The sequence below is a fragment of the Ailuropoda melanoleuca genome, chromosome 10 (assembly GCF_002007445.2).
Source record: "Ailuropoda melanoleuca isolate Jingjing chromosome 10, ASM200744v2, whole genome shotgun sequence".
NCBI lineage: Eukaryota > Metazoa > Chordata > Mammalia > Carnivora > Ursidae > Ailuropoda > Ailuropoda melanoleuca.
In genome coordinates, this window is record NC_048227.1 from 1935263 (window position 1) to 1961174 (window position 25912).

Here is a 25912-nt window from a genome sequence, read left to right on the forward strand (position 1 = left end):
TATAAATGGCTGATACACATAAGAACTAATAACTATGGGATTTTTCCAGTTTTCAGCTGGTAAAAATTTAAGAGGACTAAAAGAAGCATGGCTGAAGAGTAAACACAGACAGCGGAGGGGACGGGGAGGTCCTCTGCTACGTGGCATGAGAAGGTACGCATGGTAGGAGTAGGAGGAGGGGCTGTTTGCTGACTTGTGTTCGCTAACTAAAGTCCAACTCAGCGCTAAAGGAGAATTTGCGAACCCCGCTGCTCCCCCAGCAGCACAGGAGGGGCTGACACTTTACCTGGGGGGCATGTGGGTCTCTAAGCTGTCGTAACCTGCCCTCTGCCACTCCTGACCTTGAGACCTGAAGGAAATGAAGGGAGACTGACCTTCACAGAAAGACCGAGACGTGCGGTGCGACGCATGTCCCTGAGCAGCGGGCATGGATGGCGGGATGCGTTTGCACACAGACACCATGAGTACAGGGTTTATTTCCGTGGGCTCCAGGGGCCGCTCCAGACACACAAGTGGCCTGTAAGTCACTGGCAAAGGGAAATGGACTCTCCAACAGTGTTCTCAAATTAACATATAAAATAAAGTACTGGGCTCAGTATCAGCCACAGGGCTGTCGCCGAGGGAATCCTTAAGCTGGGTGGGCAGTGAGACCGGAGGACCTCCAAGTCCTAAGACACACAGACCTGACCACTTCTCGTCGCCTCCACCACAATCATGCTGATCCGAGCCACCATCCGTCACCAGATTATTGTAAAAACCTCCGAACAGGACTCCCTGTCTCTATTGTCCAAACAGCTGCCAAAACAGTCCTGTTAAAATGTAAATCAAACCACAGTGCACCCCTGCCCAAGGACCACGTCCTTCCAGGAGCCCCTCAAAGGCCCCGCATAAATCCCTCTGCTCTGGGAATCCATCCACTCTTGCCCTACCTGCTCACTGGGGTCTGGAACACAAAGCCTGACCCCGTCCCAGGGCCTTTGCAAAGGTCACTCTCCCAGCTAGGATGCTTCCCCCTTCCCCTGCTCTCCCCACCTCCTTCAGGGTTCTCCAGTGCCACTCGGGGAAGCTAGAGGAATCTGGGCTCCCAGCCCAGGCACAGAGGCTTCAACGATGCGGCCGGGTGCCTCTGCCACGTTCTGCATAGCATTCTGCTGTGGGCTTGTGCTGACCTCCCAGATCCTCAGCACGGGTCAGCAGCCTGCGGCGGGGTGGAGGGGCTGGAGCAGACCTGTCCAGTCATTTTAAGAGCAAGACTCAGAACAGAGTCCCAAGGCTACACCGGCCCACGGAGAGAGTAGAAGATGCAGCCTGGGTCTGGGGCCTATTCTCAACTTGATAACCATGACTGAAGGGAGCAAAATGTGGGGAGAACCGAGACTATGCTACAGAACCCCCCCCCACCATGATCACTCCATTTATCCAAGCAGGCTCCCCTTCCCCACACTCTCCCAGTTCCCTGATGTTTTCTCTAACACACACAATATGTGCATTCGGGTGTGCGCACACACACACACGCGCGCGCGTGCGCGCCTGTTAATTTATCGACTGGCTCCTCTTATCAGAAAGCTCCTTCTGTTGTCTGTTTGCTGTTATTTCCCCAGGACGCAGGGTGGCTGCTCCACACAGATTTGCTGAAGGAGTGAATTCCACAGACTTCAGAAGGACACACAAGATGGAAAGCACAGCTGCGAGGTATGTCCATTAGCCCACAGAGGGTACTTCGGAGTGTTCTATTATGTGCTATTATGATTGTCTCCTTACTCAACAAAGGAGTTAAAACAACTCAGAGGCCCAACTCTCCCTCCCTGGGGCTCCACACTGGGCACTAACCCCTGCCCCCAATCATCTTAGAGGCAGAAAGGTCCCAAAGGGTCCTTTGTGCTGCCTGGCCCAGGGCCGTTCTGTGCGTCTGCCTCAGTAACACCAGGCCGGGAGGGCCCACAGGCAGCAGCCTCCCCTTGAAGGTGTGGACATGGGGCTCGGCTCCCAGAGAAGATTTAGAGAACGTTTAGAGGATGCGCCTGGCAGTACTTGCAGGAAGTCGCCCTCAAAGGAAGAGGGTGGACCGCTCCTTTGCACCCTCCTCCTGCTGTCTGGCTGGGGCACAAGCCGAGGAAAGGAGACCCACAACAGGACACTGCGAAGGGCCGGGACAGAGGCCTGCCCTCCCATTCCTGGACTGGCTGTCCCGGAACTTCCTCACCAGAGAAGGGGAAAAAACCCCGTGCCTCCCATTTGGGGTTTTCTGCCACGTGCCACCAAAGGCTGCAGCAGCAGTACACGCCCAGGAGCGCTAACCACCTGCTGTGAACAGCAGGAGACCAGCATCAGGAGAAAGCAGAGTCTGAAACGCCCCACACTGCACTACAGGAAACATCATGGCCTGGGCACTATGCTCACTGCACCTGCTGGGCATCTTCCTGTCTTCCTCTAGTCTAAAACCTCTGACTACGGCATTTACAAAAGTCCTGACTCTAAGGGATCCTGAGAGCAGAGAGTAGAGAACAGAGTGAAGGAGTCCAGTAAATGGTAGGTGCCTGGGGGGCATTCAGGCAGGCAGAGACACAGCCCGACGGGCAACGGGGCCTCCCGAGACACAGTGGAAAACGCCTGTGTTCTCCCGAAGGAGCCCGTAGACATACCCTGTCACCTGCCAGGCATGCTGCGACCTCAGGTCTTATTCCTAATCCACCAGCTTCCAGGGAACCCCTCCCGTGTGGCTGAAAGCAACAGCCAAGCCATCACGGAGTACCTCTGTTCCTAGAAGGGCAGGGCTGGGTGCAGAAAACTGTGTTGTTGGGGGTCAGGCCCTCTGATTCACGCGTGCTCAAGGAAAGCTACCAAAAGTGACTGCAGCTATAGACCGCCTCATCTTCCATGGAGCCTCGCTCTCTGGAGTCTCAGAGGCTTACTAAGAAAGCTCAAACGTGAACCTGCGGTGTCCAGCCTTTTTGAAAAGGGACTGGTTCATTATTTTCTCAAATGATGTAACTACCACCCGGCCCAACTGATGTCTGTTTCAGGAATGCAGCAGAGACTCTGGGGCACTACTTTATCCCAGGGCTTCACCAAAGAGGCATTCCAAGCCTGAACACTTGTAAACCACGTTCCTACGGCCCTTAAAAAAGCACACATCTACTGGGGTGAGGGACGGGAGGAGCAGGCGACCAGCAAAGCCAACAGACCATGCCTAGCAGAGCTGTGCAATCAACCCGGAGTAATTCTGAAGCCCCAGGCGCCACAAAATTTGAGTCTGACACGTGTGGATTTTCTGTCTGGCGCTAGGCTGGCAACTCCAGTGATCCTTTTTTATAGTCAGCACGCTACTCCCTGAGCCACGGGGTAATTTCCCTCTTAAAGCGTCACACTCCAGGGGCGCCTGGGTCGGTTAAGTGTATGCCTTTTGCTCAGGTCATGGTCTCAGGGTCCTGGGATGGAGTGCTGCATCAGGCTCCCTGCTTGGCGGGAGGCCTGCTTCTCCCTCTCCCGCTCCCCCTGCTTGTATTCCCTCTCTCACTGCCTCTCTGTCAAATAAATAAATAAAATCTTAAAAAAAAAAAAAAGAAAGATATCAAGAAACCCCGTGCAGTCCACATAAACTTGCTCCTCTGAACTGACCCCTTAGTCCCACCTCCCAAAGCAAGAGTAAGGAAGACAGTCTCGAGAGAGCACAAGGCCCTGCCACTTGGAAGTGAGAACTGGAAGGCTTATCCACAATCCACATGAACGGTGTGTGCAGCACACCTACTGTGTGGTCGCCCCAGCCTCTGCACAAATGCCACGGGAAGGCACGTGAGGACTCCAACAGGAGACACCAAACTCCCAGGATTGCTGCCCAGTCCTCCTGCCAGAAAAGGCTACACCCGACCTGGAGAACACCAAGTTGTAAATGCAGCCGATTAGCCACGTCTCGGGAGCACGCTGTGAAAAGCCACAACTGGCTCCATTCATTCAGGGAGCTTAGCACCCAGTGACTTTCCTCACTGCTCCCCCCCCACCAGCCTGTCTGGGGGCTGTAGGAGTCCAACGATGAAGATGAAGACTGCCCCCCCCAGCAGTAAATCTAGCCGGGAAGCTAGACCGGATTGGCCTGAACACAGGGGAGGGGGCAGAGCCACGGAAGGCACAGAGCAGCTCCTGGCTGCCCTCACCACCCTGCACGTCATCTGCAGCACCCCCTCTGCCACCTCACTCCCAACCATCCCCAGTGGTTCATTCTACTTCATCTTTACACATCTCCAAAAACATCTCCCCTGACTGCTACCTGCCAGGTTAGAATTGCCTCTTTTCTCCCTTTAACCCTAATGTAGCCTGTATACTCCTCTATTATATTTCTCCGCACATTTTACTGCTATCATTTGTTCGCAGACCAGCTTTCAAATAAGTGGGCCTCGACTTCAGCACAGGGCCTGGCACGCAGAACGGGCTGCAAGCACACCCGCCGCGGGCCCAGAGAGGATTATGATGTGCAAACCTGTGGGCTCCGGGCGGGCAACAGTTACACACAGAGGACAGCGGGCACACCTGTGCTGTACCGTTCTGATGAATGAGACCCTAAATTCAAAGGTATAACAGAAAGCAGACAAACTGGAAATATTATCTATATTTGGTATGACAATCAGATTAATTAGTTCATAATTTGCAAGACATGTTTTAAAAATCCCAAATTCTCGGGGCACCTGGGTGGCACAGTCATTGAGCGTCTGCCTTCGGCTCAGGGCGTGATCCCGGCGATCTGGGATCAAGCCCCACATCGGGCTCCTCTGCTATGAGCCTGCTTCTCCCTCTCCCACTCCCCCTGCTTGTGTTCCGTCTCTCGCTGGCTGTCTCTATCTCTGTCAAATAAATAAATAAAATCTTTAAAAAAAAATCCCAAATTCTCTTTTATTAGCAAAAGGCCATAGAAGTAGACAATATTTATGTTCATTACACCTACGAGAAAAACCTCTCGGTTCAGCGTCTTGCTATGTCTTACTTAAATGCGTTTTGAAAGATAAGGTCTAACACAGTACGGTGATCTTCCTTTCTTTTCTCTGAGCCACGGAGGTTGTACCGAATTCTGTGTATGACGGCAGTCGGCATCTGCAAACACACAAGGGCATGGCCATCTCCTTTCCGGAGCTGGAAGAACCCCGCCCTGCTCACCACCCAGGAGAAAGGGCCCTCACAAGGCAGTCACCAGACTCAGCCTTTCTTCTTGCCCTTTCTGTTTCTGCCTGGAATGGCAATGAAACCCAGAGAGCAGAGGGAACAAGAAAAAAAATCTAACACCTGGCTGACAGCAATTCCCAAAGCTACTGGATCTCTCCACTGAGAGACGGTCAAAGGCTTGTCACCCGGGGAGGAAAGAAAATGCAAAACACAAGTTGATGAAGCATCACCCTGGAAAGGTTTTGACACTAAGAGAAAGATCCACAGAGAAGAGAGACCAGGGTCGGGGTGCAGACGGGGGAGGGGAGGGCTGATCATGCTGCATGACAATACTTACGCCTCTCGGCTGGCCGTAACCACACGCCTCGGCAACGAGGACTAGGAAGGCGCAACCAAGGCCGCGCTACTAACTCTTCCACCTTAATTTTTAAAGTTAACTTGAAAAAGACTGCGAAGATAAGAAAGCGTTTCCTATTTCAGGAAAATACTCTCATTTTTTAAAATAAAAGGAAACATCTGGAAAAGTACAAAGTATGAGAATAACAAACACCCATGAACCTACTACCCAATGAACCAAACCCACTGTCGCTGTTGCCCTCGGTTGGGACAGTCCTGAAGGATACACAGCTCCCTGGAATGGCACACCTCCCAGACACTGGGTCTTCAGAGAGCCCGGCTGTGGGGTGCACAAGACAGAAACAGAGGGACCGATACCCACCTTCCGGCAGCCTTACCCGAACCCCATGCCAAGGTCAGATCTAGAGTAAAGGCTCTCGGGGATGGGCTCATGGTTGGTCTTCTCACTGGTGTATCCCCAGCACGTTACACAATGTCCAGCACACAGAAAGTGCTCCATAAATGTTGGATGAATGAATGGAGAAACAAACAGACTGGCTTCTGAGGCCCGAGTTCCTCATGGTAGTAGCTGAGACGACAAAGCCTTGAGCAACCATAACCTCTCCAGCCTATCTCCCTGTTTGGACCAACACGAGGCCTTGACTTACTCGGCTGGGAGGTCCCTTCCAGCTCGAGGACACTGCATGCAATGGCGCAAGCAGACAGAAGGTGGGCAAAACTGCCCCAGCACACCACCCTCTTAGACCGAATGCTTACTCAACATGAGTTGTAAATAATCAGCTCTGATGTTTGCAGTTGCTTCTTTGGTGAATTCTCAGTTGGTGGTAACGATTTCTGCCTTCTCTCTCAGAAAGACTTACACCCCAAATTCACACTTCGATACTGTATTCCCTGGCTGTTTCTGATATTCCTGCCCTTTAGAAGATTAAGATTTCCTTTCCGTGACAACCACACCCTCTTGTTCTTTGAACTAACTCTTCCACCTTAATTTTTAAAGTTAACTTGAAAAAGACTGCAAAGATAAGAAAGCATTATAAAAATGTCACCTGTAAGACCCACCAGTGGATATTAAAACGAGTGGGCCAGAGCTTGAGGAGAAACAGGATATCTGCATCGTCTCCCAATACTCAATAGTACTGAGGACGAGAGTAACTTTACAGCAGACAGCCTTGGCAGGCATGGCCGTCCCTGAGCGCTGCAGCTCACGTCAACGTCACCAGGAGCTAAACCCCAGAAAGGATGCTCTGAGTGGGCACTCCATCCCTTCTGCAGTTGTCCTACCAAAACATGCATCATCTCATTCTAATGATGAGTAAATACCAGACAAATCCAAATAGGGACACACCACAAGATAACTGACCAGTACTCTCTAAGTGTCAAGATCGTGGAAACCAATAAAAGACGGAGGACAGTCAGGGACCAGAGACTGAGGAGCGTGACGACCAAGGCCGCGCAGGGTCCGGAGCCGGATCCTGGCACGTGGGAAAGCCCCGCAAAGGAGACCGGTGGGACGGGAGTAGGGTCCGTCGCTTCACTCACGGTGTGGCATCAACACCTGCCTCCTGGCGCTGATTCCCATGCCTCTGTAAGAGGTCAGTCTCGGGCGAGATGGGGTGAAGAGCGTATGGAAACTGAATGGAAACAATGACCAGGGAAACCACCTGCAGGACCTCTCCAACACGAATCACTCGTTAGAAAAAACTGGCAAAATCATGACTAGGCAGAGCCCAGAAAACACACGTAGCTGACCAACACCACCAGGGGATTTTGGTGAAACCGTAAGGAGATTCTATTACAATTTTTAAAGTCGGGTAACACTCCGTATCAGCAAGGATGACAGCAGCAGGGACTCTCTGGTATGACCGCTCTGGAAAATGATCAGACAGATCATGTCTATTTGGAGGTCTATGTGCCCGACGACCGAGCAGTCCTGCTCAGATGGGACACGTCCCAAAGAAACCCCTGCACACGTGCGTCGGAAGACACACAAGAAAGGCCAGAGCACGCAGATGAGAGAATGGACCCGGCCCCCGCCCCCCCAATTTATTCCCGCGGTGGAACACAGGAACTCAGCGAAAATGAAGGAACCACGGCCACACCAGCAGTACGCATCAGTCTCAAACCTGCAGGTCACAGAAGACTATGTACAGTATGAAACCATTTATGTCAAGTTTGAAAATAGAGAAAAACTGAAAAGTACGTATTACGGCAAAACTCTCAAGAAAGGAGGGGACTGATGCCTCCAAACTAAGGGTCCCAGCTCCCAGAGGTGGAGAGTGTGACAGTCCCGGGTGCTTGGAGCCCCCAGATGTGTGCAGGCACAGCTGTGCCAGTGACAGCAGAAACCAGATACTTGGTCTATGGCAAATTGAGGATAGCGAGATAAAGCCATAATGCAAACAGGCATATCTTAAATGAATCCAAATGACAGAGACAACCAGGCATTTTGAAACTTTCAGACTTTAAAACTGAAGGAGAGAATTGGAAAAGAGCAACTGGGAAAGCTCAGATTAGCTCCTAAAAGTGCTGATTTGGAAACAGTCATGACCGGCCAGTGGGAGCCGCTTGGTACAAGCTGCGAAGTGATTCGAAGGAGACAGTAGTTTCCTACTATGAACAAGGCCTAAACACTTCAAGCTCTGCAAGTGACACTCACTTTTAGTATTTTAAGAACCCTTTGCACTCCTTGAACAGAACACCGATTCAGCCAGACTGAATTCATGTCGCCCCTCTTAAACCACTTAATAGCTTGATTTGCCTGTTACGTGTTTTTGTTGTTGAATATTACGATTTACAGCAATGTGCAGCTTGCTGGTGCTTCGACAGTTTTGAAGGAACCTCTACTGAAGGTCCAGTCGGCCACGTAAACCATGACCGTGCTGCCCGAGGGCCGGCGCACTCACCAGCTGGAACTCGCTCCTCCGGCTGAAAGCCTCCCTGATGCCGGAGTCCCTCCAGAGAGCGCTCAGAGCGGGGACGTACAGCTGGAAGGTGGCGGGCTCCACAGGCAGCCCCGCCTTGTTCTCAAAGGCCAGGAGGAACATGCCGTGCTTCTCATTTTCCGAATACTGCCACGGAATGCCAAGCTTGTCCCGTGCATCGACAAGCACCCTTGAGCCCTGCGAGATGAAAGACACAGAAAGGGTTTAATTTGTGCTCCCAAGATGACCTCGCAACAGAGAGCCTCAGCATGGGAATCGCCTGTCATCAGGCAGGAAACTCCCAGGCTATCCACCAGGACCTGTCCCTTGGTTTGCTTCGTGCAGGCACCCTGGTCTCAACTCGCTGAAACCTGGCAGCTCCTTGACACCAGGAGGACACAATGCCTCTTTCAGCTTCAGGAGTGCCCAGGAGTTAGGAGACAGGACAAAACCAAAATGCACCACAAGCGGAGCGGACTGCCGCCCCCGAAACAGGAGCTGGGGGGGGCACATCCTTGATTTAATGCCACCCCTCCTAGTGATGATGAGAAACTGTTTTCATTATTATTTTTTAAAGATTTTATTTATTGATTTTGAGAGACAGCGTGCAAGAGAGAGAGAGAGCAGGAACAGAGTGGAGGGGCAAAGGCAGAGGGAGAAACAGGTTCCCTGTGGAGCAGGGGGCCCGACGCAGGACCCTGAGATCATGACCTGAGTGGAAGGCCGACGCTTCACCGACGGAGCCACCCAGGCGCCCACTGTTTTCATTATTTTGCTTCCTCACTGTTAAAGTATTTCCGGCCCCTTTCTTACCCCAGAGACGGGCCGAGGGGATGGAGAAACACGTTAAGTACAGGAGCGGAGGAGTCCGGGCTACGGGAGATACAGCCCCACTGGGAAGTAGGTCCAGGTCATCATTCTTAGGCTCATGCTTCTGAATTAGCAATACTATATCTAAGCCAGTTTCTGAGTTCCGAGAGGACCCGGTGAACACCGCGGTGGGCAAAGAGCAGCAGGGGCCTCTCTGGAAAAGCCCTCACAGGCTCAGAGTGGTCTGGCAGGACCCTGAACGACCGGGAGCCGTAACTCACCCCTTGGCACAGAGAACACCAGGACCTCACTGCCCACTTGGCACTTGCTTTTAAAAAAAAATAACAGCTTTATTGGATATAAGTCACATAACATACAATCCCCCCATTTAAAGTGCACAACTCAGTGGTTTTAAGTTGGCAGTTTCCCTAAAATGTTTCGCTTCCAACACTTGGGTCAGAGCAGATTCATCAGCTCTGCCTTCCTTGTATCTCTGCTGCAGCGTCGGTCTGGTGCCTACAACTTCCATTTCTGCCCGGAACCACTGAGTCGAACGCTAACGGGGACCAAAAACAGTAGCTACAATGTCTCCTCCAGGCCCAGCAGACCGGGACTGCTGGTGAGAGGGGCTCCTGAGACCTCCCTCCTCAGGGCCCACGTGCATCTGCCGCTGGTACTGATCCACAAAGACGCGTTCAATGCTTATTCCGGGGAAAGCACAAGTGTGGCACTGCAGGTAAACAACATGTTTAGGAAGCAGTCTCCTCTCCAGAAACTTGGAATCAACTAGAGAGAAAGACCTAGGAATTAAAAAAAAATTAACACCCATTCATGATGAAAACACTCAGGAAACTAGGAACCGAGAACTTCGCTAACTTCACAAACACAGTCAAGAGCCTACAGCTGAATCCTTTCCTCTCAAACTGGGAACAAAACAAGGATGCCACTTTCAGCAGTGCCAATCAACATGGTACTGGTAGTTCTAGCCAGTACGGTAAGGTAAAGAAAAGAAATAGGGGCGCCTGGGTAGCGCAGTCATTAAGCATCTGCCTTTGGCTCAGGGCATGATCCCGGCTTTCCGGGATCGAGTCCCACATCGGGCTCCTCCGCTGGGAGCCTGCTTCTTCCTCTCCCATTCTCCTGCTGTGTTCCCTCTCTCGCTGGCTGTCTCTCTGTCACATAAATAAATAAAATCTAAAAAAAAAAAAAAAAAAAGAAAAGAAATAGAAGGCATAAAGATGAGAGACAGAGAAACAATAGAACTAAGCCTATCTTCAGATGAAATGAAATGATGGCCTATGTAGAAAATCCCAAGGAATCTACCAAAAAAGCCTCCTAGAAGTCAAGTGAACTCATCAGCAAGGTCACTGGATGTAAAAATCAACCCACAGAAGTCAATTGTCCTCTAGCAATGAACATGCAGAAACTGAAATTTAAAATGCAATATTATTAGCAATCACTAAAAAAGTATAAATCTTATAAAACATGTACATGACTTTTTGTTGAATATAAACTGTTGATGAAAGAAATCAAAGTAAACCTACTAAGTGGAGGAACATACCATGTTCATGGATTGGAAAGCTTTAAAATAGTAATGACATCAATTCTCCCTAAATTGATAAAGAAGTCTAACACAATTTCTATAACATTCCAGCAGGATCCCATGGATATGGATATGGTGTGTGTTGTAGATGTGTGTGTGTGTACATTATATATATATATATATATATATATATATATATATACTTATGCAATATATGGAATGTATGGAAAATTTATGGAAAGGTGCTAGATTAGCTAAAACAATTTAGAAAAACTAAGTGAAAGGAATCACTCTACCCAATTTCAACAGTTACTATACAGCTACACTAATCAAGACTGTGGATTTGGTGAGGGAACAGACACATATGTTGACTGAACATAGGCGAGAACCCAAAGGTGCTCCTACACAAGTGTGGCCTGTAGACTTTCGTAAGGATCCAAAAGCAATTACACAGATGAAGAATAACTTTTTCAACAAAGGACGCTGGAGAAATTGGACAACCATGGGCAAAGGAAAAAAGAACCTTCACCCAAACCTCAGATCTTACACAGAATTAACTCCAAACATAAAACTACAGCATGGGAGAAAATGTTCAGGATCCACAGCTTGGTGAACAGTTCTTAGGACACAAAATGCATGATTTATAAAAGAAAGATATCAATAAATTGGATTTCACCAAAATCAAAACTCTGTTCTGCTAAAGACTCTCTTAAGAGGCTAAAAACAAAAACAAAAACAAAAAAAACAAAAAGAAGCTCAAAAGATGCTCTATGGACTGGGAGGCAATACTTCTCCACCATCTAATGGAGTCCTATCTAGAATATATAAAGGACAATTAAAACTCAACAGCTCGTGGAGTGCCTGGGTGGCTCAGTCGTTAAGCATCTGCCTTTGGCTCACGGCGTGATCCCGGCATTCTGGGATCGAGCCCCACATCGGGCTCCTCTGCTGGGAGCCTGCTTCTTCCTTTCCCACTCCTCCCACTCTCTCGCTGGCTGTCTCTGTCAAATGAATAAATAAAAATCTTAAAACAAAACAAAACAAAACAAAAAAACCCTCAACAGCTCGAAAAACAATCCAGTTAGAAAATGGGCAGAAGACATGAAGAGACCTTTCACCAGAGAGCACACGCAGACAGCAAGTAAGCAGGTGAGGGCGAAACAGGTTAAGATCTCGGCAAGATACCACTGCCCACTATTAAAACAGCTAAAACACACAAAACCAGTGAGGACACCAAATGGGGCTGAGGATGTAGAGATATTTGCTGTCCCATGCACAGCTTGTGGGGGTGCGAGATGGCACAGCCACTCTGGAAAACGGTTTTCCAGTTTCTTAAAAAATTAAACATATACTTATCATATAATCCAGCAATCTCACTCCTCGGCATTGAACCCAGAGAAACGGGAATTTATGTCCTCACAAAAACCGGTACAAGAATGTCCAGAGCAGCTTTAATCCTAACAACCTCGAAGTCCCTCAACAGAGAAATGGTCACACACTGCGGGGGCCTCCATGCTATGGAATAGGACTCGGCAGTAAAAGGGAACAAACACCTGATTCATGCAACATCCTGGATGGATCTCAGAATTATGCAGAGTAAAAAAAGGCAATCTCAAAAGGTCACATACTCTGTGGTTCTGTTTATACAATATTCTTGAAGTGACAAAGTCACAAAGATAGAATGCGAATTAGCAGCTGCCAGGGATCGGGGATGGCAGAGGGGACAGGAAGGCGGTAACTGTGCCAGGATAGCTGGAGGATCTCGGAGGTGATGGAGCTGAGGTGTGTTGGGAGAGCACGTCACAGAATAACACACTCTCTCTCTCTCTCTCTCTTTCTCTTTCACACACACACACACACACACACACACCAGTGTCAATTTCCTGGTGGTGAGCTTGCACTGCAGTTCTAGAAAATGTAACCACTGCGGGAAACTGTGTGATACCTCTCCCTATTATCTTCACAAGTTCCTGAGAACCCATAATTATTTCGAAATAAAAAGTTTTTTAAAGAAAGTAACCAGCCACCATGACAATAAATGTTCCAACTTCGTGGTGTGGAAAGGGAAGGTTTATGAGGGGCCAGTAGGGAAAGCGAGATGGATGGGTCTCAAGGCGAGCTTACGAAGTGCAGGTGAACGTCAGCGAGCAGCAACAGTGGATTAGAACCCACCCAGTGGGGAAACAGGACTTATGAATAAGTCCTCAGCTCTCCTGCCTCTGGGTCCTTCCCATCTCCCCACTTTCCCTGACAACTTCACACCAAACTCCCATCTGCCCAAAAGGACAATATTGAAAAGCTTCAAGAACCCAAGAAAACAAAGATTTTCATGTTCTCCACATGCTGCCCAACAACAAAATGCCCGCATACAGAGAGGGCAGAAGAGATCTCTCCACGGAGATTCTTGGCACGGGGTCACAGCATGTTTGTGCAAATCAGACAAAGCTCCCCACCATCCAGGCACAGGAAGCGCCTCACCCGTCAAAGGAGATGGGTCAGGATCTCAGCCCAGCCCCAGCCCCAAGTCAGGCAACCAGCCCACCTACCATTCCTGACGGCCCAGCCCACACGAGTCACACTCAGCAAATTCGGTCTGACACACCAGCTATCTTTTCAGTGCTCTTTTCACACGTGAAAAAAGTTCAGCTTCACCAGGAGCGCCTCCTCACTCACAAGGGAAATTGAGCCTCTGCTCTCCGGGGAGTTTCGTTTTTATAGGTCAGAGATGAAGGCAGGAATCAAAACGGACTTAGAAGACTGAGTGATCATTTCCAAGCCTGCTTTCAACACTGCACAAACCAGGCCTTCCCTAATTATTGGGGTGAACACAGGTTCGGCTTAGAAAAGCCTGGTCTATGCAAAAGCAGACTGTGTTCCCACTGAGCACACTGCCACCCAGGCAAGCTTGGGACTGGTCCAAATTAACTGCTCCCAAACACGAAGAAAAGGCTCCTTCTTCTCTTTTTAAAAATACAGGGAAATTGACAAAACTGCTGATGAACTTTGAAATATACCAGTTAGCTATGGTCCATTTTCTGTATCTTAGTCTCTTTATTTGGAGGGAAAAAAGCATCAAGGAAAAAGAGGTCACTCTCACCTTTTAAAACTTATCCTAGTGAAAAACTACTCTCTGCTAACTTTGTTCTGAACACCCAAAACCAAGATAAAGGAGAGGTTTCTACTTTGGGACATCTGCCTAAAATAAGAGTCTTCTTTTTCTTGCTTTTTCGAGAGAGCATAAAATCTTGGAAATGTTTTATCTACTGTACCTTGGCAGGACTGAGAGCTGCACGGGTTCACCATCACTATATAGAGCTGCTGATGTCTTAAAAGAAAGACACAACTATACAGCAGGCATACTACAATAATAAAACACCTTGCCTCATTCTTTTGTAATAAAAAGACCTACTTCCTGAAACACAAAGCCCAGAAAATCCTAAAATCCATATACACTCAGAAGAAAAAGAAAAAAAATTAAGGCAGAAGATAATTTGCTTGTCTCATTAATAGCTTTAAGGAGAGCTCTTCTCTCAGTAACAATGTTACGAAGTATTAATTTTTTGAGAACCATACATCTTATTCAGTTACCCAAATATGAACAGTTAAAGTCTTAGGCAGTTTGGTGACTTCATCTCGATACTATGTAACACTTTAGACTGTTCAAAGAGCACATTTTAAAGACGACTTATAAATCCAGCAATTTAAACTTCTAGTCAAAGAATAGATTCCCTGTCTGCTGGGGATATAGATTTGGGGGGTTTTCAGCTTTACTGGATGGAGACCAAAACTTGCAAATCCTGTTATCTCATTTTAAAATAAATGTTGTTAGTTTAGCCCCTAATCAAACCAAATCTTTTCAGTCATTACTAAAATCTTCCCACAGTAAATACTAAAGCTGAGATAGATCTAAAATGCTAGTAGATCAAATCAGCTTTTTCTAGAGAATGAAACAGTGACATTAAGAACATGTCAAGGTTTAGAATGTTCGCCCAATCAGATAACTGCATATCTACTCGGAAAGCTCTTTTTTTTATATTATTTTTTTTAAACCCACTAGAGCCAAGTTGTTTGCCTTTGGCCACCATCCAAATAAAAGAAATGTTGCCAGAAATGTAAACAGGATACATTTCTTTAAGTTAATGAGTCCAGCAAGCAAAGGCAGATGGCTCCTCTTAGTTTCTCTCTGAAACTGAAGTGGAGGACAGCTTCTAATGGAGAGGTCAAAGAACAAGTGAGAGGGGGACACAGCAAGCAGACAGCCCGGTCCTCAGAGCGCCACTACTTTCAGAACAGAAACGAGGGCTTCCTGGGCCAGTCCCCTCCCCCAGTTGCCTCCCCATGGGAGCTGCTGGGAACAAATGCACTAACAAAACAGGCTCTTTGCTGCTTTCGCTGCTCTGGGAAAGCACCTCCGGAGTTCTACACTGAGACGTCCCTCAGGCAAAGATAAGTGCCAGGGAAGGAGGGGTGGGCACAAAGGTGGTAAACGTGGTGCCTGCCCTGACAGCTTTCAGTACACAGAAGTAGCACAGAGCACTGGGTGCGTAGGCCACAGAGAAACACCATAATCAGAGGCAGGAGAAGGTCACGGGGCACTAGCCACTACCGGGGAGAGGAGCAGGCTGAGAGCTGCGAGGTGGGGGATTTACTCCGCGGGAGCAGGAAAGGATCAGGGGTCTGGAAAGGAGCAGCTGCCTGCAGACTCAGTGGTGGGAGGGAGCCAGTGCAGGTGTGCGTGGCGGGGAGGAGGGGCAGTCAGAAGCAACCCCCCCCCATGATGAGAGCTAAGGGCAAGAGAAAGAAGTCACTGAATGTGGGGAGCGGAGGCAAGAGGAGAGAGCGCACAACCAGACCACCAACCAGCTCTCCCCATCTGGCTCGGGAAGGGGGAGATCTGGGTAAGTTTAAGACAAATTAAATTTAATAGGACAGCAGGAAAGCCAAGGCAACACTTGGAGGAAATGGAACTGTAAGAAAACGCCGGGTTTAGGAAGTGTTTGGGAGAAGCAAATGGTCAATCATGAACTTTCTCTGGGTCCCCAGGAAAGGCTGGTGCTCCTAAAAGCTAAAAAATAAATAAATTAGGGGCGCCTGGGTGGCGCAGTCGTTAAGCGTCTGCCTTCAGCTCAGGGCGTGATCCCGGCGTTCTGGGATCGAGCCCCACATCAGGCTCCTCCACTAGGAGCCTGCTTCTTCCTCTCCCACTCCCCCTGCTTGTGTTCCCCCTCTCACTGGCTGTCTCTATCTCTGTCAAAAAATAAATAAAATCTTAAAAAAAAAATAAATTAATTAACAAGGAATTCAACATCAGTTCAGAATTCCTCAGATCTCCTCAAATGGAATGTGAAAATCCATGCTGAATGTCAGAACTCAAGAGCCAGCGGACTACAGACTTCTGAAGTCACCTCCTGGAGCCATGTAGGGAGCAACTTCTCCTCTTCTCTTTCAAGTGGCAGGCTCTAAACCCTGGAATCTGCTTGGACTAAACATCTACTAAATGTTATAAAGACAAACAGTGACCCAAGGGGGAACGAAGCCTTCCTGTCCAAGTACAGTAAATAATAAAGACATTTGAGAATAAATAAATACAAAGTATCGTTCCAAGGGGGGAGAAATCCCATAAACACTACACACAGGTAACACAGCTTAATGTGCTAATTCAGTGTTTTCAAAATTCAAGTCCCGACCCACACAGTGAAGTAATGTAGTGAACTTTTAAAAAAAATGAAAGAGAACAGAGTGGTAAATATCTGAATAACTTGTAAAGAGCAGCAGCAAATGTTTCATAGAAATTCTGTATTGGGGGCGCCTGGGTGGCTCATTTGGTGGAGCATCTGACTCTTGATCTCACGGTCCACGGTTGTGAATGCAGGCCCTGTGTGGGGCTCCATGCTGGGTGTGGAGCCTACTTTAAAAAATAATTCTGTTTTAAAGCAAGATCTATATACACAGGGAGAGATATATACACAGACGGATGTGTCTGTGTATGTCCAAGCACCCGCACACCACCCACAGTGCAGGGTCATCTTGGACAGCAAGGTGAGGTCTGGGAACACATCTCACAATTTTTCTACCCTGTAGACACCGGTCAGGACAAGCAGTTAAGATGTGCTGCAGAAAGACCGCCCCTTGACTTGTCCCGAGGTCAGATGTGTGAGGCGCACATCAGAATCCAGTCCTTGAATAACAGCCACTGCATCCAGCCTGATCAAGCTCGGGGCCTTGGCACATTGTGGGAAAACAGTGCAGAGGTAAAAAAATGCGGTCTTTCCACAAACCCTTTAAATTCTGATCAGGGTGTCCAATGAGCAGATGCAGACATGCACCGAAGTCATGCTCTCCCAGCAATCCAGAGGCTGTCTCAGGGATGCTACATTAACATGTTACCATTGCTCCCAATAAAGTACTTGCCATGCGAACAATACTGTGTCAAGTGTGTAACATCCAGTAGCTCATTTCTGCTTTGTAACACCGTAAGGCGAGCAGTATTGTGCCCATTTTACAGATGAGAAAAACTGAAGCTCAGTCACACAGCCTGGTAAGTGTGATTCTGTGGTTCTACAACTGGTATTTCTTACCTATATTCTATTCCTCCATGGGTTTATCAGGGAAGTGAAGGCACAAAGAAAGGCAGGAGGCAGAAGTTGTCTGTCTGCTTCCTGTCTTTCACACAGCTGACAGCAGGCCTGAGACTACAACCAGATCTGAGTTGACCTTTGAGGACCCGACATTACTGATATTCTCTATATGATTTTTTTAGGGGCGCCTGGGTGGCACAGCGGTTAAGCGTCTGCCTTCGGCTCAGGGCGTGATCCCGGCGTTCTGGGATCGAGCCCCACATCAGGCTCCTCCACTATGAGCCTGCTTCTTCCTCTCCCACTCCCCCTGCTTGTGTTCCCTCTTTCACTGGCTGTCTCTATCTCTGTCAAATAAATAAATAAAATCTTTAAAAAATATATTTTTTTAAAAAACAGTAATTAAAATCTAGAAGCATGGGATATGCTTACACCTGGCTAAGTCATAGAAAATTTACAGAGTTCAGATCATACTTCAATCTCCAAACAGTAAGAACCTTTCACTCATGTAAATGACCTCAGCAGCACAGAATTAGAACATTCGATGGCTGCTCTGTCCAACACAGAGGTCCTTGGCTGCCCATGACTACTGAGCGGTGGAGAGTGACCAGTCTGAATTGAGATGTGTTAAAAATACATACTGGCTCTCAAAGATTTAGTATGAAAAATAAAAGTTAATATCTTTTAGTTTTAGGTATTGATCATATGTTGAAATCATAATGTTTTGATATTTTGGGTTATCAAAATATATTAATTTTGTTTTACCTTTCTTAGTGTGGCTAATTTAAAGTACGTATGTGGCTCGCATTACATTTCTGTTGGACTGAATCCCTGTATGGGAACATTGCTTAAGATGGAATTTGTTTCCTTCTGATTACAAAAATATTTTGGGCGTAGAGAACAGAGGAAACATAGAAATGCATTAAAAAGAAAATTAAGTCCTCAAGAATATTACTATTTAGAAATGATTGTTGTTAATGCAGAATATTATCGGTCTTGTTCTTTACAGAATTCTCCTTGTGGATGTTTGTATAAATGTCCTATAAATCTTCAAAAACATTTCTAGCCATGTATCGAAACGTTTCCCCACATCACTAACTGTTTCAAAACCTCAGGATTTGTAACTGCTGGGTAGTAATACCACCTGTGGGGCTATAGTTAAACGGATCCTCTTTGCTGAACGTCTGAGTTGTTTCCAAAGCATGGAAAGCATGAACAAGGCCGGGAGTTCCCCAGACAGGCCCATCTACACGTACCTGACTACATGCCTCGAAGCTGATGATGCAATTGCTGGGTCAAAAAACATGCGCACATTTTTAAGGGTTCTGATAAGGATGACGAAACTGCTCTCCAGAAAGGCTGTACCAATCTACACATTTATAGCTGGTAACTTTTCATTGTCCTAAAACTGATTTTTTAATTGGTCTGTTTGGCTTGTTAAAATTGTCCTACAATAATATTTAACCAGTCACATCCTCAAACCATAGCTCCAAGGGAAATCCCAAACATTACCAACTGGGATGAAGCAAACTTATGGGGCACCTGCGTGGCTCAGTCGGTCAAGCACCTGGCTCTTGATCTCCCAAGCTCAGGTCATGATCTCAGGGTCGTGAGATCCAAGCCGCATGCTGGGCTGTGTGTTGAGCACAGTTTGCTTGAGATTCTCCCTCTCCCGCTCCCTCTGCCCCTCCACCCACTCATGCTCTCTCTCTAAAATAAATACATCTTTAAAAAAAAATGAAAAAGAAAAAGGAAAAAAATGAAGCAAATGTAAACACACACACATACTGACAACCCAAAGTCAGGGAAAAATAGAAAAGTAATAGACATTTAGCTTCTATACTTCAAATAAGCTTTCATAGAAGCAATTTTTCCTCTAAGTCCTATTAATAATAAAACATGAATAATAAGCCAAATAAATCAAATGATGAATAAAAGTGAGTTAATTAAAAAGAGATAAAATCAGGACGGAACCCTTAATAAAAACGCTTGAATTTCTAAAGTCTCTCACTTTCGAACAGAGAATGAAGATCAGCCAGTACTTCCAGTAAAGCATCTTGCATGAAGGCAGAGAGAAGATGTAAAACCTTTAGCCTGGTATCTTAGAAGTTTCCCAATCAGGAGAGTCTTGAATTTGATGGGAGAGTGAATGTCAATTCTTATCTGTACAGACAGAAATCCCTTGAAATAGTGAGGCATTAAGATAAAGTGTAAGGGGCAGAAAAACTGCCTGGACAGCACACCAGCCTACTGATGGTTTTCATTCCTCTCTCCGAAGCTATCCAATGGAAAGTCTGAGGTTGGCTATAAGACTAACTGGAGAAAAGGAAAAAGAAGGTAAAATTACTACTGCAGAACATAAACAGCACCAAAAATGCATGTGGATATGTCAGTAAATCCAAGACCAGCATGAGGCAGTCAGACTCCGGCCAAACTGCTGAGAACCTTTCGGGTCGAGTGTCAGGCGCACCCACACCTGGGCAGCGGAGCGACAGGGGAGGCAGCTCCTGGCGCATCAGAGGGAGCTCCTGGAACATCTCAGACCTGGCTTCCTGGGCCCATGGAGGAGGTATGGTTAAGCAAGGTCAAAGCACCTATGAGCCCTATTATTAGTCGGGCCCTTTCCTGCATTCCGGCGCTCCAGCTGCTACAAGGAGGCCCTGCTCTTGGGGCCGCCGCGGTGTTCACTATGTGTTTCGTGAATCTGTGCACGCGTTTCCTACTGACTCATAGCCCACCACCTCCTTCTTCAGAGGCAGAAGCGGAGCTACTGTGCAGTGGTGTCCAGCACCACACACAGAGCAGCACAGCTCAGCGGCAGGTTTGGTAGCTCGAGCTTTCTGCGAGCCTTCCGCCTGTGGGAAAGTTCCCTCAGGGCCCTCTGCAGGTCACGTCTGCAGGCGTCCCCCTCTAGTCTATCTTCAAAATAAGTCAGTTCATGGCACTCTTTGTTCAAACCCTACAAGAGTCCCTGTCTCATCAGAATAAGAGCCCAGGTCCTTAAAAAGGCCCAGAAGGTCCCACATGACCTGACCCTGTTGTTTCTCTGACTTCACTTCCTCCTCATCTCTCCCTTTGGCTCCACTACAATCACATGTGGCCTCCGTGTTTCTGCCTCAGAGCCTTTGCACTTCCGGTTCCTGGCGCTTGAAACCCTTTGGCCCCAGATATCCCTAGATTGCCTTAGATAATGCACTCCCTCATCTCCTTCAATTCTTTACTCAAAGATCAGCCTCTTAGCAAGGTCTTCCGTTGGCCATCTTGACGGTGACCTGCCACCCCAAGCCCACCTCTCCTGCCCCTTCCTCACCTTATATCTTTCTTTAGCACCAACCACTAGCTGACAAACGGACCCTACGGTTTACTCATTCATCTTGTGTATTATCTTTCTCCTCCCACTGGACCAGAATGCCCTTGAGGGTGGGATCCTTGGTCTGTTTTGTTCACTCCTATATTCCCATTCCTAGGGCCTAGCACACAGTAGGTGGTCTATTTGTTGAGAGGACAAATGCCTGAATTCCAGGTTCATCATCTGCTAAACAAGGATAACCATCATTTTTACCTCTAAGGGTAATGTGAGGACTACCTGAAGTAACATGTTTGTATACTAACAACTACATCTGTCTTATACCCAAACTGATGAAATAGCACACAAACCAAATGTCATCAATCATTTCAATTTACTTCTCACTGGAAACCTGACCCCACATGAGGAATTGTTATTGAGGTTAATAAATTAATATTGGCTCATATATTACCTGAGAGTAATTTAGTTGTATAATGGGTCTGAAAATTCCTTTAAAAACTATCTCCTTTCTACACATCCAAGATAAAAAGCCAGTTTACAGGAAAAGTTCAACCAAAGAGACAGCTTAATTTACCGTAGCAAGTAAATTAAAACTGCAGTGTGACAGTTTAAATCACAGAAATGTCCCACATCTGCGTATCATTTCTTTCCAAAACATACAAATGCTTTTATGATTAATAAGATACAAATAATTCTTTATTTAAAAGCATAATGCACTTGGAGCAGTCTTTCAGTGTTAGACCTACTCCCGACCAGCAGACCCAGCCCAGCGGTCCCTGGAAAGATGATAAGAACAAACAGGGAAGCAGGGCTCCAAGGAAGACGCCGTTCAACAGGGGATACAGAGGCCAGCAGCTCAGCCTTTTCAGACAGTATGCACAGAGGACCAGAAGCAATGGAGTCATTCGCATAGTCAGGGGAGGAGACTTCCTCTTCCAACAGCAAAAGGAGCTGACAATGTGGGCAAGAACACAGAGCTCGCGGACGCCCCAGCCTGAGGTCCCCGGGCTGGGCAGCAATGTCAGACCTAGAAAGGAAGCCCCGCTCCTACTCGTTGGGCCTGGCCGACCTGGCTCTGCAGCCGGCTGCGAGCGCTCTCCGTCACAGCAGCCCTGCGGCACAGCCACAGGTCAAGCCAGCTCACGCAGAAGACAAAGAGCGACAGAGCCAGCAGAACTCCGGTGAACCCGTGGTGGCACAGGGAGCCCCAAGACAGATGAAAGTGTTTAAAAGGGATCGGAGAAGACACTTGCTGCTTGTTACTCAGATCTATTATGTTAATGACCAGTAAAGGAACTCAGAGAAGAAACCGCCAAGTAAAATCAGTGTATCTGGAAGAAGACTGCCCATGCTCACAGGCTGGAGGGCTGTGAAGACAGGCTGTCAAACGAGGATCATTTCTACTGGACAGTGAGCCCTCTGTGAGCAACACCCGACCCCCTTCCACTGGGCAGCCTAAGGAAGGGCCTGCTGGGCCAGCACTGGGCATCGTGCTGGTTTCGGACACTCAGCAACGTGCTCCTGCAGCACCCACAGGAAGCAGGGGCTCCCTCCAGATGGGTTCTGCTGACTACGTAAACACAGCCCAGCAGGCCGCAGCAAGCGCCCACGTCCACTTCTTAAAAAACACCATCCAGAGGGCGCCTGGGTGGCTCAGTTGGTTAAGCGTCTGGCCCTTGGTTTTGGCTCAGGCTGTGATCTCAGGATCCTGGGATGGACCCCCACCCTGCGTCAGGCTCTGCACTGAGGAGGGTCTGCTTCCCCTCTCCCTCGGCACCCCCTCCCTGCTCACATTCATTCTTTCTCAAATAAATAAGTCTTAAAAAAAAAAAAAGCACCCTCCATAAAGAACCAGGTAAAAAGTCACATACAGCTTCCATATAAAACCAAAGGAAATCTGACATTTAGCACAGAAAGCATTAGTTATTTAGAGGTTGGAGGGAACCTCCCTGAAAGTTTCCCTAGTAATGCCACACTACAACTACGGGAGAGGTACTCCAAGCAAGTGTTAACTACAACCAGCATTTCAGACTGTTCTTCACCAGAAACCTGCAGACTAAGTTAATCCTTGTGTTACTAATTCCATGAAAAAAAAAAAAAAACCCAAACTATTTTTAGTTCTCAAGTAAGAATATCTCCTTAAGGACACACAGCTGCTTTTCCTCAAAATTATGGTAAATCATTTAGGCAGTGTTTTCCTTAGCTTTCTTTCTTTTTCTTTTAAAGCTGCTAATACACCAACAGTCTTTAGACCTCCATCATCTGCTGAAACTGGGTGACTTCACGCTCCCGTCCGGACAGACCAAACTTCCCTGACTGCACTCCCAAAGCCACGTGAACACACCAAGGTTCACAGTGAACTTCCAAGTCCATCTAGATAACGTGCGGGGTGGGGAGCACAGGAAAAGTCAAGCAACCCACCACAAAACCCACCCACACCTTTCACTAAGGATAAAACTGGCCAACTATTACAGTCATTTGGCATCTGTATGGATTTAAGGATAAATAAAGCTGACTCCTACACAATGCGTGGGTTAGGGGTGCCCACCTTGTCCCCCTACACAGTTGAAAACCCATGTATAACTTTTGACTCCCCCGAAACTTGACTACGTCTGTTTGACTGGAAGCCTTAGGGAGAGCATAAACAGTCAATTAACATGTATTTTGCATATTCTATGATTCCATACTGTATTCTTACAATACAGTGAGCTGTAGAGAATATTAAGAAAATCATAAAGAAGGAAAAATACACGTACAGTGCTGTATTTACTAAAAAAATAACCCCACAAAACCATGTATAAGTGGACCCATGCAGTCTAAACCTGCGTTATTCAAGGGTCAACTCACATACACAAAACCAGAAGAAGTGAGTGACTTTTAAAATGTAATTACTTCATCTCCAATAAGAAGAGGTTACAGCTTACATTTTTCTTTTTTTAGCTCGAAGAGGAAACAGTTTCAGAATTGTAAAGATTTATCAGCTTTGATGAAGCAGAATGCTCTTTCTCAGCAGGACGGGGTTTATGACGGGTTGAACTATTTAACAAGTACGTGAGGACGTATGCTCCCAGCACCCGTTTCTTCTGGTAGCCCCTCCCAGCCTGTCCTGCTGCCTCTGCCCCCCTCTGCCCTGCAGAGGACACAGAGTGCCCCGTGGGTGCCACTTGCTACAGGGGTTACCAACACTAAGGACACTTGCTGTCCCTGCAAGTGAAGTACACCTCGTGCCAAGAGACCAACTGTACGCGCGGCCCCTCGAGAGGAAGACTCTGGGGATGAAATGACAGTCATTCAGGGAGAGCAGTAAGATGGGAAAAACCAACCAGGCCTGAAAGGTGGGGCAGAGCAGTGCACCAGGGAAAAACAAGATGAAAATGCAGGCATCTGCCCGATGTGAGGTGTAAGAGCAGAACTGGAAAATCAGGAGGCACTGGGATTAGTCACAAGACTGGGATTTGAGGCCACGGCTGTGTGGACCTGTCTGCAAAGACTCGTGGACGAGCTGGGAGCAGCTCTGGAAGTGGTGCCTGGCTCCAGGCTGCTCTGGCTGGGCGCTGCACGGAGGCAGACGCAGCCCCAGGCCGCGGTGGCGGCCACGGGGGCACTCAGCATGCGTGTGCTCGGCCCAGCGGCAGACGTCGAGCTTCCGTCCGCTGTCCTGCTTCATGCAAGTCAACATCTGTCTCTGCAAATCCCATAACCTCCACTAAGGACAACTCAACACATCAGAACAAAGACCCTCTCAACATTGGTTCACAGATCAAGTCAGGGTCACAAGCCAAGACTCTCAGGGGAGTTCTTTTGCAAACATTAAGTCTTTATCCCAGAGTCACCTTCTCAGTGAGGCCTTACCCAACTAACCTATTTAAAACCACAACCCCCACCACAAAACTCCTTATCTCCTTTTCCTGCTGTTTCACGGCACAGAATTTCACAGAATTTCAAAGCAAGAAGGACCTCTAAAAGCTGCTGCATCAGATCACCCTCCAGAGAGGGATCCCTTATAAATACCAGCTTTCTATCCATAAGTGGTTATCAGCCTACGTTTGACAGGAAAAGGGTTCCCTGACTTACCCTGCAAACCCCGTAAGCACTCTCCTGTGCTGTGCGCCCCACCCCCCCTTCCCTCTCCCACAGAGACCTCGGCTCACCTTTCCCTTGCTATGGTGCCCGGAAATGGCCTGTGTGCACCTGCTAGGCCACATGCTCTCTCAGCACAGTGCCTGTGATGCGTCTGCCATTTTATGTCTACCACCAAACACACAGTAGGCACGCTACAGCACGTGCGGGTGACCAGGAATACATTTCTATATCCTGTGGTGGGCGATCCCTTCAGTCCAATTCAGGTCATCATCAAAGCCATCAGGTGCCAGCAGGTACCTGGGATATGGCAGAGACAAGACAGACGGACCACTGCCCTCCTGGAGCTTATGAGGAGGGAAAGGGGACAGACAAATCACAAGGCAACAGAGACAGAAGCGATCACTGCAGCCCAGCCCCAGGAGGGTAGGCCTGCTCTCCAGGCAGTAACGGATCTGCAGAGAGAATGGGGAAGGAGGCCACTGCCCGAAGGGTTGTTGGGGAAGGCTGCTAAGGTGACAAGCTGACCTTGAGCACAGGAAGGAGCCAGCCATGTGGTAAGTGGCAGGCTGAGCTTTCCTAGAGGAAGGGAAGCAAGGCCTGGAGCTTAGCAGTTTTGAAAAACTGAAACCAAACACCCGAGGGGCTGGAGCGTGGCCGACAAGGAGGGGGTGGGAGGGGGTGGGAGGACGCAGTCGAGCCTGGTGGGTCGAGGTGCAGGGTGTTGGCAGTTTTCCTGGACTATGGTTTGAAAATATTACAAACCGTAACTTAGGACTAGGAGAAATGTAATGTTAGTGTCATTTCACCAAACAATCTTAAAAATAGGCCAAAATGGATTCAGAAATAGCCCATTTGGGAGCCTGGCTCTTGGGGTTATCAGTTTGGCCACAAGCACAGAGGTGCTTTCAGATTCTACCACAATGGGTCAAGAAGACAACAGAACAGAGCGTTCTTCTTTATACGTGCCCTCATCGCCTAGCCCCGGATCAGGGCAGAGCAGACGTCAAGGAACTGTTTTCTTAGACTTGCTGGCAAACTGAAAGCTCTAGCAGCACCACCTTTATTCTGCGGCATCTGAGGCTCCATATTCTCTGGAGCTAAGCTTTGGTAAGAAGCCTGCAGTTGTCTGAATCTTGGGAAAACACAAACCTCGAGGTACCACAAA

The 25912-nt window shown here is 47.9% G+C and overlaps 1 protein-coding gene across 2 annotated transcripts in view; it reads right to left on the reverse strand.

Moving 5' to 3' along the window:
* The window catches only part of GNA12 (G protein subunit alpha 12), a 114264-nt gene that overhangs the window by 60417 nt on the left and 27935 nt on the right, over positions 1-25912 (reverse strand). For both annotated transcript variants that reach the window (XM_034669731.1, XM_034669732.1), the window contains exon 2: positions 8412-8627. In XM_034669731.1, the coding sequence (XP_034525622.1) occupies positions 8412-8627 (216 nt within the window). The remainder of the gene's footprint in view (positions 1-8411; positions 8628-25912) is intronic.